Genomic DNA, 13,026 nt, shown 5'->3' on the forward strand with positions numbered 1-13,026 from the left:
TGACTGCAGAGTATCTGGACCAAAATAATTAGCATTGTTTATACAGCAAATCAAAGTGCTTTATAAGGTGGAACTAGGAACATTTTTAGGACTGCAATGAAATAGACTATTACTGAAATGCAAAATACAATAACCAAAAGTAATTTAAAAAATAAGCAAACGAGTGAAACAGATCAGACATGTTAGAGGTAAACTCCTGTACACACATTAATAGAAAGGGTGTTTTTTAGATAAGTTTAGAATAGTGATTTAAAATATATTACTGACTCTGCACCTCCAAACTTAACTCATTGTTTTGTTAAAACCCTTAATCACTATTTAATAGTTGTAATTGCAAATGACTTGCCAATTGTAGTATTACTAAGGATAATGGCATATGAATTAACTATGGAAGTCCATTTGTTTCATACACCAAAGTTGATTTGAATGTGTGCAAACATTGTGGTTTGACTTGAAATGAATGCAACTTGTTTTATGATATATAGACGGTTGTAGGTGGACTGTTTACACGGTCCGCAGGAACTATGAAAGTCTTCAGGTTTTGACATTACAGCCCATTTAAGAAGCTCAGTTGTCTTTGTTGGTTTTTAGAGTAAAGAGCAGCAGATGGATGAAGGAGAAGATATTGAGGTGAGAAGTGGACATGAAAAACACCACCATCTGTACACAGCTGGAAACGGCAACAGTCAAATGACATCACTTTTTATATTTGAATGACTGAGTGTCTGTAATGTATTTATGTTTTTGTGTCTCTGTCTTCCACAAAAGCTGGAGGAGAAGCTGGAGAACCACAGGGATACTCATAAGAACCTCTGGGAAGAAATCCCAAAGCAAAATATTGTCTTGATACTTTGATTATTGTTTCAGTTTCAAGTATAGTATGCCATAGAAATGTCATTACAAATATAAAAATAATTTATATACTATAACAATATCATTAAAAAGTCAAAGTTGAGTATGCCATAAAAGAATCATAAAATTATTTAATAGCTTACATTATGTCATGAAAGAGTCATACAAAAGTATTATAGTGTAGTATGCCATAAAAATGTCATAAAGAATACAAAAATATCATAGGATTGTTTGCCATAAAATGTCATAAAAATATAGTGAAGTGTGTCAAAACTAGAATCATCAACAGTCAGTCAAGTTACAGTTTACATCCATGTCTGTCCAAATGTCATAACCTTTACGATTTTCATGAAATTGTCATAATATGAATTTGTCCAAGTGGACTTTGGTGCCAAAACATTCACTCCAGGCATTCATGAGATATCACTTTCACGAGAATTAACTGGGCTGACATACATATGTATGTATATGTCAGTGTAGTAAGTAAAAAAAAATTGCATAAAAAATGTAGTATAATATTTAAAAAAAATCACAGCATTTTCTCCTATGAGTCATAAAAAGCTGAAGTACAGTATGCCAAAAATTAGTCATAAACAATATCATTGTATGCACTAAAAATATAAAGATACTTAGTATAATATGCTGTACAAATGTCATTAATTATGCCATAAAAAATGGCATGTTATACAATGCCATTTAGGAGTCATACAAATGTCAAAAAACAATAGAGTATGCCATAACATGTCATAAAAATATAAAATCATATGTAAAACTAATCTCACAAAAAATCTATTGAGTAATCTATATTATTAGTAAGTCTATGCCATAAAATATGCCATAACTACTTATTGTAGTATGCCATAGAAATGTCATTAAAAAAGTTATAGTATAGTATGTTATTTATAAAACATGTAAAAAATATAACTAATTGTGTTATTATAAAATATCCTAGCATGTTATGCCATGAAAATGTCATCAAAATATCATAGTATAGTATTCTATAACAAGTATGTGAATATGATGCAAATTCTTATGTAAGCTTTCTCTTCTTCACTCAATAAAGCACAATTATTGACAGCGACGCACAGAGAACAATACGTCAACCATGTTGTATCTTTTTATAATGACAATAAACATCCTTATCCTCAACTCAGAATTCTGAACATATTTTCCGCTTTGCACACAATTCACTAAATCAAATTAGTTAACTATTTCTCTTTGAAAGTGTTATTTAATGTTTCAAAACATAGTACCTCCAGATCACCATTTCTTAAAATTTTGCACAAGATATCTTTTCCTTAAATAATGACATTTGTTCCTCCAAATTGTGCCGCCTGGCAATTTGTTGGTCACTGAGGACCGATAGATTCTATTTTCATTTTTATTTTGTCATTGACATTTAATGTAAGAGTACATGCAATAGTGTTCACTCAACAGCAGATTACGTTTTGTAAAATGGATTATTGCACATTTATTTAAATTTTACTAAATGTTGCGCTGCCCAGTTAAAATTGATTTGATGATTGCACCAATGTTTTGAGAAAAAACAAAAACATATGTCTTTAATCACACAAATAGTCATAGATGGCCCACATAATAAAGGCCAAGAGACGAGTCTATTTTACCGCTTTTTACGATGGAAGTCCATTAACAGAGTAGCCCATGAGACAGCAAAATGATGCAAATTTAAAAAAAAAAAAAAAACCTTCCTGTATGATGCAAATTTTAACAATATACATTTTTTGATGAATTTTCATGGTAGGGTTAGGGTGTTCTGTTTCACACATTTCTGGATACACAAACGTCAAGTATCTTATGCTGTCTTCATAGATGTGAGGGTAGACAATGATTTTTCTTTTGATAAAGCATTGTTTGTTTTTGTTTTGTGAAATGTGTATTATCTTCCAACGTAAAAATACCATTTATGCTTTACACTACAATCACAGAGGTAGTCCATTGTAAACTTGGTTGAATATAAATTCCAGTTTGAGTGACCAGGGAAAATATTTGTCTTGACTGTATTCAAATATTTACACTCTAAATTGAGGATAATGTAATAAAACCATAGCGTAAGACATAGCTACGCTGTCTGCATTGAGCTTTGAAGAGCAGGTTTGCACTTGTCGGACCAGTCCTGTCAGGCCTGTCAAACCTTTGGCTGCCTGCAGCTTGCAAATAAGTCACTGTGCAAAGTAGCAGCTCTTAGTAGGACAGGAGTCTTTAGGTCTTTAGTTGTTGTTCAGAGGAACCTCCTTGTTCCCATAGTTTGAGCCTCTGTTAATCTCAGTCTTGCCAATCATCCAGCGAACTGCCAGTGAAGCTGTGAAGGAAAGATTTAGAAAGGGCACATTTAGAATATTATCTGAGCGAGTCAAAAAGAAGTTGTTGAAGCTACGGGTTAATAACCAATGTCTAGATTAGATCCAAAATTGTGTTCCAATTTAAAGGAACAGTGTGTAACATTTAGTGGGATTCATTGGCAGGAATGGAATATAATAAGCAAAACTATGCTTTTATAAGTGTATAATGACCTGAAACTAATTGTTATGTTTTAATTTAGCTTAGAAAAAGCTAAATTGTCTACATAGGGAGCGGGTCCTCTTCTACGGAGTCCGCCGTGTTGCACTGCCATGTTTCTACAGCAGCCCAGAACGGACAAACACTAGCGATTCACGTTTTTACATTACCTGCAACCTCACCACGAGATGAAATCTCACACACTTTTCCTTTAACAGACACTTTTTTTAAATGAATGTATAAGATTGGGCTGGTCTCTTTCCAGAAATCTAAATTAGTCATTCCACCCACAAACGTGAGCACTTATTTATTGTGAAATCATATCTCCATTTAACATCTCAGACTTATTCAGATGGATGAATGCTTAACGTTGCTGAGTGAGCACATGCCTGAATGCTGTTAGGGACATGCTCCTGATGAATCATGTTTTCCAAAAAAGGGGACTTACATTAAGAGTTGTCAAATCTGCTGCTTTAGGGAACTTATAGACCAAAAGGAGCTGGTTAAATTGAAGGAAAGCACCGTAATGCCCACTTCAGGATGACTTCACCTTGAACATGAATGCATATAACCAACCTGAAGAGCAGAGAGCCACGGAGGCTAAGATGGTCATCATCGATCCAGAGCTGATCGGTTCAGCGAGTAGCAGGCCTAGTGGGTAGAGGAGCAAGCAGGCCCAGAACAGCCAGTTGATCAAGGGCCAGGGTCGACGTGGAGTGCTCACTGTGGGGCCAGGGAAACGCCCTGTTTGGGTGTAGTGCTCCTGAAAGCTGTCCTGTTGACACATTAATGCAAACACAACTCAGTACCAGAGTCCTTAACAGAAGAACATGGTTAAGTTTGTTCTTTGAAAGCCAATTTTATTATTGCTGCCATTATTACTACTATTAGTAGTGATAGTTGCCAAGATGACGCTATATAAATATCTTGAATTTAATGGATTTAATTAAATGTTGCTTTCAATGTCTCTAGAAAGTGGTAGGAGCCAAAATGTAACTTTTGTGTATAATGTTTCAGGGGCTGAAAATCTAAAGCTGAACTTCCACCTTCAACATACTCTTACCTTTTCCTGGTAGAGTTTGTGGAGCCAAGAGGCGCACTCTACCTCATCTTCTGGGATCAACTCTAGAGGGATTCTCCTGCAAAGAAGAGGGAAGTCAGATCACTCAGGTAAACAATGATCATAGATGGATTACCGCATGGGAAAAGTGGGCACATGCTCAAGGCCCTTAGCCTATGGTGGGCCCTTGGCCTTAAGATTTGTAAAAAAAACAAAAAAAAAACTGTGGAAGGTGATGCTGTTACTGTCACTGACGCTTCCTGTCAGCATCTGCGAGGGAGAACAGTATTTTTCACAAATGTCCAGGATCAAAAATGAACTATAAGGATGACACAGAAACGCCTCAACATGCTGTCACTCAACATGCTGTCACTCATGGTGCTGTCACTCATTGAATCAGATCTCATCCGGGAGTTGTGCAGAAGAAGTGCAGAAGAAAGACAATGCCTAGGTAGGAATTTATTTTTCACTGCGGTTTTTTGTGGTCGTATATGTCTCTTTACCATAGACTGTATAGAGCTCTGTACTTAATATGATGTTCATTTATGTATTCTTTCCCCCCTAAAGATGAATACTGTGCTGCACATGGCACGTAGAGAACAAAACAGGCCGAAAATGGAAGTAATTTAAGTCAAGTCAAGATAAGAAATATAATTTCTAAGTACTATTTTATGATGTCATCACCTTAAAACATTGAAAAAATCTGATTTTTTGTTACTGTGGTTATATAAAGGTAATTTATGAAGCGGTTATTCCTGCTAGACTGCCCTGTTGCATACTTCTGAAACTGTTGTTTTTGAAAATCTAAACACCAACAAATATGGTCTGAAGCAGAATATCTCGTAAGATAAAATATATGTTGTGAATTTTTAAAAAGATTACATCTTTTTCTCAATAAATTTGGACTTTTGTACTGAGGACTGAGTTAACTGACTGAGCGCCGCATTGCTCATGTGTACGTGAGAAAGATTGAAGCTATGTTACGTAATGTATTATGTGATCAAACTCTGTGTGAGGTCACACGCAGTGCCAGTGTAATATTTGCTTGAGCAGTGGGCCCATAATAAATTTGTGTCCTGGGTTCAATGGTCATGATAATCCGTCCATGGCAATGATTACACCAGTAAACAGGAATTGAAATGTAGCAAAGCCTTTCTCTATACCTCACATATAAATCTGCGTGATATTTCTTCCCATTAAGAATTCCAAGCAAGGTTGGCGTTTCATTGTTTCTGAAGTTCAGTGTGGAATCATAAACAGCTGCAGCTACAGGAGACAAAACAGCAACAGTTAACTGTACAATTAATTTAATTAAGAAATCCAAAACATCAACACATAGTATCAGAGATTTACTGGTGGCCATATTCAAACACTTCATTAATGATGAACACTCACCGGTTCCTCTGAGGTTTTGGACAGTTATCCCGAATCCTTTGGTCCTGGGCAGGAGATGATACTTCAGTTTGGGTAAACCTTTGCTCTCAGCCACTTGCATGCTGATCTTGTGTTTCTTTGGTGTGAAGCGTGTTCCTTCACAGAAAAGCAAGAACTACCCCCGAGGAAAGTTAGGTTGTTATTAATGCCATTACTCAAAATATCTCTGTAGATATCTGTAATATCAACATAATAATTTCCACAGACCGAAACGTACCCAGTAGTTTTCTGGATAATCCCACAAGTTCTGAAGGCTGTGAGCCACCGTCCTTCGGTCCTCCTCCCACTTCCTCTTGCAGAAAACTATCTCCAGGAAGTACCACATCCAGCCAATGACAGGTACATAACTCAACTCTTTTTTGGCTAACACTTTTGAGCTCTGGAAAAATATGAAAAGATAAAGCCTGTTAAAGGGATAGTTTGGATGTTTTTTGAAGTGGGGTTGTATGACTTACTTATCCATAGTCAGTGCCTACTGGTGTTACCTACAGATGGGATCTGAAGAAGCAGGCATGATTACCAGCATAGAAGCTAAGCAATGTACTGCTGTGGACAGGGGCAGCAGCAAAACATATTTTAACCATCTAAAAAAATCTATATCAGTTGAAGTGTATATGCCATATATAGAATATTTTCACCACTTTACCTTGCCATCAGACAGCCCTTTCTGACGGGGAACTGAAGCTGTTTTGTGTCCTCTTCTCAAAGCCACAAGAGAGTATTCTCACCTAGCAGAACACACGTCGGAAAGGGCTGTCTGGCAGCGATGTAAAGCATTGGAAATATTCTAAATATAGCATACACTGAAGCTGTTATTGATTGTTATAGGTGGGCCTTTCCGACCACCATAGGTAATACAATAATGACTATGGATAAGTACATCATACAACCCCACTTCAGAAAATTAAAACTTCTCCCCGAAGGAATTGAAGAGTAGCACTGAAAAAAAACAACAACAAACAAACTGATTTTGGGGATACTTTCTCTTACCCCAAGAACTCCGAATCTGTCACAGAAGGTCCAGCCACACAGGAAGTCAATATCATAACTGTGATTGAGAATCACAATTGCATTCTCCTTTCCATACAGTGGATAACTCTTCGGGTCTGTGTAGAGTGTGCATTCTGTCCCAGACCACCAATCCAGGGCAGCTACCATCTCTGAGGATCATTAGGACACAATGATGTGGTAAAGTCTATATTATGTGAATATAAAATGTTATCTTATGTGAATAAAGACACATTACATTTGTGAGGTGGTCTTACAGGGTGATTAATAATTCCACTGCATGAATGCAACAGAGTTATCACTTAAAAGACAGATTTCTTCCTTCCAGCAGCAAAACAAAACAGCACAAACCGACAGCAGACGTCAGCATCATCTGTGTGGAAGAGAGTAAGAACGGTACTTACGGCTGCTGATGCAGTAACCCAGTCTGATGTTGACCCTGCGTGCCAGCTGCTTACTGACCAGCCACAGAGGTGAAGTGCAGATCTGCAACAGGTTGACAATGAGACCGCTGACCAGGAACACATAGCAGATGATCAGGTGGCACAAGAACTGGGATTTCAGCAGCTTCAGGAGGCCCATTATTCTGTAAAAATGACCCGACATCAAGAATTAAAATACCACCACTTCCTCATGTGACACATCAGACCCATTTCATCATCCAGCTCTGTTAGACAGAGGTATCAGCTAGATCTGCCCCAGGCTGTGACAGCAACTGTTCTCTCAGCACCCAGCCCACTCTGACATAAAGGTTCCCTTTGACTGGACTTTCTCGTTTCAACGGCTGAATGGAGCCTTTGAGCTGGACTGTGCATAAGCGGCCTATCCAAAGGCAAAAAAATCTGTGACCTTTTCAGGGATATGGAACACTGTATCATCAACTATTCTTAGCCCAACCCATAGCTGTTGTTTTTTTACAGCACTTCCTAAAAGTCATGGCAATATCAATTTCTATACATGCTCTGTGTTGTTGGATCAATGTGTTCTGAAAGGTCAGGCCAATCGTGCTGTAATTTAGCAGCTTATAAGTAGGTTCCTATTATGGAGTAGTACTCTCTTATTATTTACCATCAAACTTTTTCTAATGGTAGAACACAGTCCAGTCTGCAAAGTTAGTGGCAACAGTCATGCAATAACATTTAAAATCTTCCAGCAGCATTTACATGAAGGTTGTGAGATGAGATGGAAATAAACCAGAACTGCATTTGATAAAGGTCAAGTTTTTACTCACCTAAAGGCGAGCACACACACACACACACACACACACACACACACACACACACACACACACACACACACACACACACACACACACACCTTAACTTCTTATGAAATACTAGACATTTACCTTGATCAGACAGCTGTCCCGCCTCAGAGACCTTCAACCTTTTAAAAATGGCAAATAAGAAATATCCAGTCTTCAATGTATGTCCTTGCCACTGAGTTAAACTTTTCAGATTTCAGTGAAGATTCATTCAACATGTGGACTCGCCACCCGACCTACAGTTGACAGAAAACTTCCCCGCACAAGGAACCACACCCATCTGAAAACCACGCCTGCACCCGCAGATGGGATCATCTGTACTGTAAATCAAAATGCAATGGAGAAACCTTCAGTTCTTCAGGGCATATTATTCTATTTTGCACGTCGCTTTTTAAAAAAAATAATGCATTTGTGTGCACAAAAAAAGCCGCAACATGTGAACTGCCCCATAGGCAAAAGCATGTCACATCTGCACCACGGTTAGCGTCTTTGTCACCAATTAGCCACTAACGCATTCACTTAATCCGATGATAGTAGCAATACATTCAGCTTGTGGGTCATTAGACCAAAGTAAACCTTTAAAACATTAACTACTTTTTATCAGTACCCCTAAATCTTACAACATTAGCATTTACACTGTCGTTTCTGGGTGACACCAACCGGGACTGAGTGAGCCCTCTGTTGGTTTTTCCCCCTCTCTGCGTTGCCTTTATTTGGTAACAGGAAACGCACGAGGAGGAGGCTGTCAAATGGAAGTGGTGTTCATGCGCAGTGGCCTTCTCAGAATCAGAATCAGCTTTATTGGCCAAGTTTGTGTAGACGCCTATTGTACACATACGAGGAATGTGACTCCGAAGCACATTCATGAAGCACATTCTTAAAAAATGTAACATAGTATCATGAACCCAATAAAAGTAGACAATCTGTTTGTCTGGGTCACTTCCTTGTTTCATTTTGACTGATTTCGAGTAGTCTATTCTGTTTCTATGACAAAAATATCCTGACAACATACCAGCACTCTAACCACCGTTGTATGGTAGACTAGCATCACTCCTGGGCAGTTTGTTGTATATTCAGGATACTTTTCCAGGGCAGCTTTGTGCTGCTTAACATGTCGTCAGGGACTTTACAGAAAACTGGTGAACAGCACACCCTGCTGGTAATGTATCGTAGGTGCATAAGAAAAAGTGATTTAGTTTACCCCAAATTTAATTCCGTCAGTATCTAGTCAGCATTGTTGAGAACATTTTAGCAGAAGTGTAACTGAAATTAAATATTAGGAAGAAAAAGTAGGTAGAGGTTGGTACTTCTATGGAGGTATATGTACACAACTTAAAAATATATGAATTGTAAATATATAAATATATGTAAATATATGTAAAAAATAATATATGTGGAAATATTTTCCACATCCCAAAATGGTCACCAAGAAGCATGACAAACGCCACAATCAAGTGAGTCAAGCACTTGGGCATCAATCCGGTTTTTCACAGAACTAATTTATCTGTATGAGTTGGCTCATGGAAACACTTACTTTTATTGTTCTCCTCCCACAGAAGATTCATTCCTCAGCTAAAAAGTAAGATAGGGGAGAACAGCTACACTCATCACCTTTCAACTCAAGACATTCACTTTTATCGCTCACTTCAATTTGACCAAAAAGAATATCTCAAACTATTTCCTCTTGCTAACTCTGGAGGGAAAGATACACTGCACCCTTAGATGAGATAAACAGAATACATTTCCCTGTTGCACATACTGTAAATAACACATCTGTGTGACTTTTTACTGTGCGCACATGTATTTTATGTTTTGTCTGCAAAAATCAGGTTTTGATATGTTATCTATATGGAGCCTCCATCTCAAATCAAACGGTATTTGATTATTTTGCTTTGTAACCCAGAGAACGCTGAACGGAGGTTAATGGGGTCCTGTGACTGTTCCACTATTGGGGGTTGGCTCTTGTTTTACAGGTCCCATAATTCTTCAACCCTCATGTCCTTTAACGACCAAATAACCTTGAAGAGAGGACATACCTGTCTGCAGAGGTCCAAACATACAGTAAAGCGCAGGAAGACGTTTATGTGTAAAGGGGCTCAAGAGAATAGTGTTCAGTAATGTGCAAGTCACTTTGGAGCTTCAGAAGTGGTGAAGCACTCTGAGCAGAACTGAGAAAGAATCACACATACTGTAGTTTGAATACATGTGTTAACTATTTGCAAATCCCACAGCACCTTTACAAAGTAGCCAAAGTCAACATTGATGTATGTCCAACTCACTTTCATGCAAGCATTTGTCAAACTGGTTTAATTGGCCAAAAGTGATAATTTGATTTGGTCAAGTTCAATGCTGATAGCACACCAAGCGTTTGCTGGTTGTCTTTGTTACCTGATTTGATAGAATGTGGAGACAATTTAAGGATTTCTTTCTTGGTCATTATGTGCAATGAAGTCTACTGTGAGTATAATTGTTGTGATACTTCACAAACAAAACAATGAGCGTTTAGTTTATTAAAGCCAGGTGACGTTCTTTGTTACATCCTAATGTTTTAGTCTTTTAAAAAGGTCAATAAAATGCCATCATTACACGAAGTAGGACAGAGAATACAAAATATGGTTAATAATGCATTCAAAAGTATCAATGCATTATATGCACTGCTTTATTGTTGTTATGTGGCATGAGACTCTCAAATTTGATATAACAACAGAAGACAATACATGTTTGATTGAAATAATCTGCTTTGAATATTAATTTTTTTATTTGGGTTTTCAACAAAAAAAGTCAACAAACAGGTTATAAATAATGAGACGCATATCTATACATTTTCCCTCATTAAAAAAATTAATCAATTACTTAAAGTTGCATTGGGCCATGATTTGTTTCCAATTTGTGATGCCACAAAATAATGCCTGTGCATGGTTTTCATCTCAGATTCAAGTGGAGAATGGAGAAACTTTCCTCCTCCAGCAGATGGATGTCAAAACAACCTGAATGTCAAGCTCTCATTCTGCACAGTGAAGGTCAAACACTAAGTGAAGTAAAAAGAAGCAATTTCTGAGTGTAGGAAGACTTACATTGTGTGTCTCAAATCCTTGTTTTTAAGGAAACATAAGCATGAACAGCATAAACATAAAAAAGAGTAATAAACTGCAATAACTGTCTGTCTTAAAGATGTAGCTCTAAGAAGCTGAAACACTGCAGGACAAATCCAAAGCCCGACTGTGCAAGAGGCAAGTACACGAGAATGACTGTTTAATGGAAAATGTAAATCACAGTTAAAACATACATCTTGAAATACATACATACACCCCCCCCCCCCCCCCCCTTCAATGTGGGTAGCCAGGAAGGAGAGTGTCTCATTCACATTTCACTGACTCTTTGGTGGAAAAGTGCAGTTGATATGAGGTTACTGGATTTAGAGATATGTGTTTTTTTGGGGGGGGACCTTACCACAAGAAGTAACCCTTTTCCAAGAAATGTCAGCTTTCATCAAATGAGTTATGTGTTACTGTTTAAGTTGCCCTTCTGGGGCTCTTCTTTTGTACAGCAGGCAATTGGCCACCATATCAGAGTAATGTTGTGAGCTTGAGTGCGGCTCTTGACAGATTTGTTGCATGACATCCCCCTACTCTTATTTATTGTCCACTGTTAAATCAAGTACAGAGGCTGTAAAAATAATGTTGAAAAGATTCCTTGCTAGATCAAACTAAAGACCAGCTGTAATGAAGCTGGACTTCATGCTTCTTTGACATGTGGGAAAGCTGGTCAACTCAGCACCAAAACATTTGCCTTAATCTGGAAAATCTCTCACCCTTGGGGTGCGAAACTAATTCTCAATAGCTGATGCTTTTTCCTTTATTTTGAATTTAATCAGTTACTCTTTCAGAAATCAGTGGATGCAGCTGACGTTTTTCAGTCAAGACTGAATCAGGTTGATGTAGCGGGCCAAACCCAACAGCTTTCAGCCAGGAAGAAGTATACTTTTGGCTCAGCAACACAGCAGCCATTTGGATGAGCATGCTGTTTAAAGAATGCACCATGGATTAAGTGAAATCACTGCATAACTGTGATTTATGCGCCTTTCAGCATCAATAGACTGTGACCGCCTGACCGGCTTTCACTCCTTTTACCCAAAACAAATTAACACTCATTCCACCACCTTACACGACTCTTTAAGCTAATAGCTCAGGAGACGTTTCTCAACATTGGGCTTTTTGACCAAGATATGGAAGTGATAGCAAAAACGGCTTTGAAAGAGTGATGAGGAGAGTATAGCCATGTTTGGAACACAAAATGCAGCTGCACAATTAAGTCTGAGGTAAATGATTTGACCAGACAATTTAGGCAACATTTGTTGGTATTCTCACTGGGAAACTGTGACTGACAACAATTTGTGCAAATGGAGTGAATAAATCAGAAAGAACTCTGACCTGGAAAATGTTGCATTCATTCAGCTTGTGTGCAGGCTTTAGTAAATAGGCGCTAAATCTGATTAAGTCATTCTGGATGACTGCATGTTGAAATGTCATGAAAGGAGATAATGTGCTCAGATGTTCTGAATGCATGCATTAGGCTCTTTTGACGTATAGGAAAAAAGTGCAAATCAGAAAAAGTGACAACATAGCTCGGGGCCTAAACTTGATATGACACAGTGTATATGTGCAGTAAGCCAGTAATGAGATCCTGATGTATGCAGTGTCTGTTTCTCCGAGGACTCTGCAGCCTCGTCCATCAGGCAAAGTATCTGTGGGCCCCACCGACACATCCGACTGTCAGTGAAGCCCTGGGAGGTTTTCTGGAGACACCTGCTCTGCTGTGCTCTTGGGGCCGCGCATGAGGCCGAACTGAAGTGCCAAAAAGTACTGGCCTGAGTGAAGTCACTTGATGAAAT

At 38.1% G+C, this 13,026-nt stretch overlaps 1 protein-coding gene across 1 annotated transcript; it reads right to left on the bottom strand.

The window, feature by feature from the left end:
- Positions 1-1,956: 1,956 nt before the first annotated feature.
- Positions 1,957-8,663, bottom strand: agpat4 (1-acylglycerol-3-phosphate O-acyltransferase 4 (lysophosphatidic acid acyltransferase, delta)). The gene is made up of 9 exons (XM_068724224.1): positions 8,220-8,663; positions 7,276-7,457; positions 6,854-7,023; positions 6,081-6,242; positions 5,825-5,978; positions 5,593-5,695; positions 4,433-4,508; positions 3,946-4,144; positions 1,957-3,172 (listed from the first exon to the last, which is right to left on the bottom strand). The coding sequence occupies exons 2-9, from the start codon at positions 7,451-7,453 to the stop codon at positions 3,081-3,083; spliced, it is 1,134 nt and encodes a 377-aa protein (XP_068580325.1). The 5' UTR covers positions 7,454-7,457; positions 8,220-8,663; the 3' UTR covers positions 1,957-3,080.
- Positions 8,664-13,026: the final 4,363 nt, after the last annotated feature.

This window comes from Cebidichthys violaceus, unplaced genomic scaffold, assembly GCF_023349555.1.
Source record: "Cebidichthys violaceus isolate CVI_PGR_0920_01 unplaced genomic scaffold, fCebVio1.0.p SCAF_10, whole genome shotgun sequence".
Taxonomy (NCBI): domain Eukaryota; kingdom Metazoa; phylum Chordata; class Actinopteri; order Perciformes; family Stichaeidae; genus Cebidichthys; species Cebidichthys violaceus.

Excerpts from the sequence above, each read along its gene's own strand:
- agpat4 (XM_068724224.1), bottom strand. The coding sequence starts at position 7,453 with ATGGGCCTCCTGAAGCTGCTGAAATCCCAGTTCTTGTGCCACCTGATC. Across the intron at positions 5,979-6,080 it reads ATTATCCAGAAAACTACTGG|TTCTTGCTTTTCTGTGAAGG; the intron begins GTACGTTTCGGT and ends CCTCGGGGGTAG. Across the intron at positions 4,145-4,432 it reads ACAAACTCTACCAGGAAAAG|GACAGCTTTCAGGAGCACTA; the intron begins GTAAGAGTATGT and ends ATGTGTCAACAG.